Source organism: Thalia democratica, chromosome 4 (genome assembly GCF_965202585.1).
Source record: "Thalia democratica chromosome 4, ktThaDemo2.hap1.1, whole genome shotgun sequence".
NCBI lineage: Eukaryota > Metazoa > Chordata > Thaliacea > Salpida > Salpidae > Thalia > Thalia democratica.
In genome coordinates, this window is record NC_139168.1 from 17,664,829 (window position 1) to 17,667,883 (window position 3,055).

General features: G+C 36.3%; 1 protein-coding gene across 1 annotated transcript; it reads left to right on the top strand.

Moving 5' to 3' along the window:
* Positions 1–578: 578 nt before the first annotated feature.
* On the top strand, positions 579–2,405 carry LOC145833092 (protein disulfide-isomerase 2-like). The gene is made up of 2 exons (XM_082940291.1): positions 579–2,150; positions 2,307–2,405. Exons 1-2 carry the CDS (start codon positions 579–581, stop codon positions 2,403–2,405), a joined length of 1,671 nt encoding a protein of 556 aa, XP_082796417.1.
* Positions 2,406–3,055: the final 650 nt, after the last annotated feature.

The following is a 3,055-nucleotide window of genomic DNA, read 5'->3' on the forward strand; positions in this document are numbered from 1 at the left end:
ACAAAACTGTACATAAGGAACTACAATTTTTTTATTATTAGTAACTATAGCTTGTAGTTATTACTTGTAACTGCTAGCAAAGTGGGCAGTAACTGTTAGATGCGATTTTGGCTGTCAAGAAGCGGTAATTAGTAACGCAGAGAAAAAAAAAGTAATCTAATTGTAAAAGGACGATGTTTACAAACTAGGGTAATTGTTTCTGTCGTTAGGGTGTTTATTAAAATTAATTCAGATAACTTTGATCTAAAGTATTCTTAAGATATGACTTGTACTACGGAATAGGTTGTTTTAAAACTCATAGACATATTAAGTAGAGTAATGATGAGGTTGACGTTGTCCGTTATAAATTTAAAGTTGATATAAGAATTAGCTTTAGGTAAAACTAAAGTAATATAAAAAAGTAAAAAACCTTTTAGAACTCAAACCAAAAGGATAAACTTTAATTTTTTAGGAATATTTTAAACTATTGACTTACTTATTTCAATATCAAAATTCCAAGTCTCAAAAAAAGTATTATCCTAAGTATATTATTTTATTTATATAGCTCTGTTTACACAGGTTTTATAGTTAAAATTATTATGTCTAAAATAAAGCGAAGAAAGAAGCCAAAGCAAGCCGAGGAAACTCCATCTGAGGCTAACAACCAGGTAGATAAAAAACCAGCAGAGGAAAAAAGTCCGAAGGACAAACAACAAGCTAAAAAAAAATCAAACACGCTAAAATACTTGGCACTTCTTGCTCTTATGGTATCAATCGGGTTTTTTGCAGTCTTTTTGTATCCTTTTGGCGCGTCTTATTTTGGCGGCAACAATGAGATCACCTACGACGGCAACGTGATGGTGCTCACAGATTCGACATTCGACCAGGCGGTCAGTGACAACCCGCGCATGCTCGTAGAATTCTACGCTCCTTGGTGCGGCTACTGCAAAAGATTGGAGCCGGTTTACGCGGAGGTGGCGGATCTTTTCGCGGAAGAAGCCTCGCTAAATGTGACCATCGCGAAAATCGATGCCGACTACCACACACAGACAAGGGAAAAGTACGATATCGAAGGATACCCGACGTTGAAGTTCTTCAAAAACGGCAGAGCTTTGGCCTACCAGTACAAGGGCGAGTCTGCCGAAGCTTTTGTTGAAAAATTGAAAGTCATGTCTCAACCGGCAGTCGGTCAAATTGAGAGCGAAGCCGAGTTCGAAGAGGTCAAGGTAAATTTCCCAATTTTTATGGTTGGGTATTTTCCCGACAAGATCAACGAGGCTTACGAAAGCATGGCTGAAAAAACTTCTCCTGTTGCAGGAAAAGCTATGTTTTTCAGTGTAAACAACTCGAAACTCGCTGAAAAATTAGAGCTAGAAAGCGGTAAAATTGCTCTTTTCAACGGCCAGGCACGCACCGACTTTAAGGATTCAATGAACGAAGCCGGTCTTTCTGAATTTCTATCCAAGAACAACGTTTTGAACCTGCTAAATAAACACAAGCTGCCTCTTCTTTCAGAGTTCAACGAGAACACTGCCGCCGACTTTTTTCGAAGCAATCCCGACGCGAAGCACGCCATGGTTCTGCTCTCAAAAGACTCTGAAGACTACGAGTCCGTGATGGAAGATGTTAAGAAAGCAGCAGAGCAAATGAAAGGAACCGAGTTGATATTTTCCTTTGGTGATTTGAACGACGATTATGTTACAGGTTACGCAAAGTATTTCAAGCTTGATGTGAGCGACAAGCCTGCTTTCAGAGTTTTCTACTTTAAAAACGGATCAATTAAAAAGTTTAAAACCGAAAACGTAACTACCGACTCGATGGTAGAATTAAGCAAGAAAGTTCTCGCCGGCAAAGCTGAAGAGTTCTTTGTTTCCGAGGAAATTCCTGAAAACTGGAACGAAGGTCCGGTTAAGGTTCTCGTCGGCAAAAATTTCAATGAAGTGGCTTATGACGAGAACAAAAAGGTCTTTGTGTGGTTTAACATGCCCGGATCACGTGAAGAGAAACACTTCGGGCCCATTTGGGAGGAAATGGGAGAAAAGTATAAAGACAGTGATGACGTCATCGTAGCGATGATGGACTACTCTGCAAATGACGTAGAGGGCTTCAACATGTCTAGCTTGTTTACATTGTTCCAGAGCGGTGAAGAAGGAAAAGCCGTTGGTTACCAAGTAAGTTTTTCATATGAAAAAATTATTTAAGTGTATCTATTTTTCGGCTTTATCTTTTGTTTGTTGTTGATAATTTTGATCTTTAATAATGTTTCTACATTCTTGAATTTCATCTAAGTAGTATAAGTTTATGTAGTATAAAAAACTGTTTTTCAGCAACCACGAAGTGTCGAGAAAAGCCCAGATGCTGAGTTGTTCACGAAGTTCTTGGAGCTGAACGGCGATGTAGACGCTTTCTATCAACATCTAGCTTAAGAAACTTTTCATAAAAAGAGGAAATTGATACAAATAAGCCTGAATGTTAGAAAAATTTCAGTCGTTAATTATATGTTAGGTTTCTAGTGCAGTTCCTTATTATTTCAATAAACTTTGGTAATAAACCTTAAACTTTTATACCTCGTTTTTTTTTATCATTTAAAGCGTAAGTTTACTAATTTAATTTATCAGTATTTACTAATCTTCCAATATTACTTTTATTAAGTAATAGTCACATTGTAACAAACTTTGAATAATTAATAAAGGTACTCTACGGTTCTTAAACTATATTTTTAAAAACTTCAAAACAGCTGCTATTTGTTTTATTATAAAAAGCTGTTTTAAGTACAATCATCGCGGCAAAACGGGTGTTTAAACTTTTTTGCAAACCACATTTTAATGCAATTTCTGCAAGCGAAATGGCAAGCTGCATGTTTCTTGACATTCAAAATAATCATCAAACATGTCCTACAATTTCTGATACACAAAGACTTCAATCGCTCTTTGGAACATATCTTCGATTCTTTCTAGTAATACTTTTTCCTTGGCGTTTTAACTCATTTGTAGATGTAAGAGTTTAATTTATTGTAGTATGAAATTTTGTTTTTTGAGTCGTCTTTATAGACAAGAAGGCTTTTTATCGAAAATAA

Coding starts and splice junctions, on each gene's coding strand:
- LOC145833092 (XM_082940291.1), top strand. CDS start 579: ATGTCTAAAATAAAGCGAAGAAAGAAGCCAAAGCAAGCCGAGGAAACT. Junction 2,151..2,306: donor GAAAAGCCGTTGGTTACCAA/GTAAGTTTTTCA, acceptor ACTGTTTTTCAG/CAACCACGAAGTGTCGAGAA.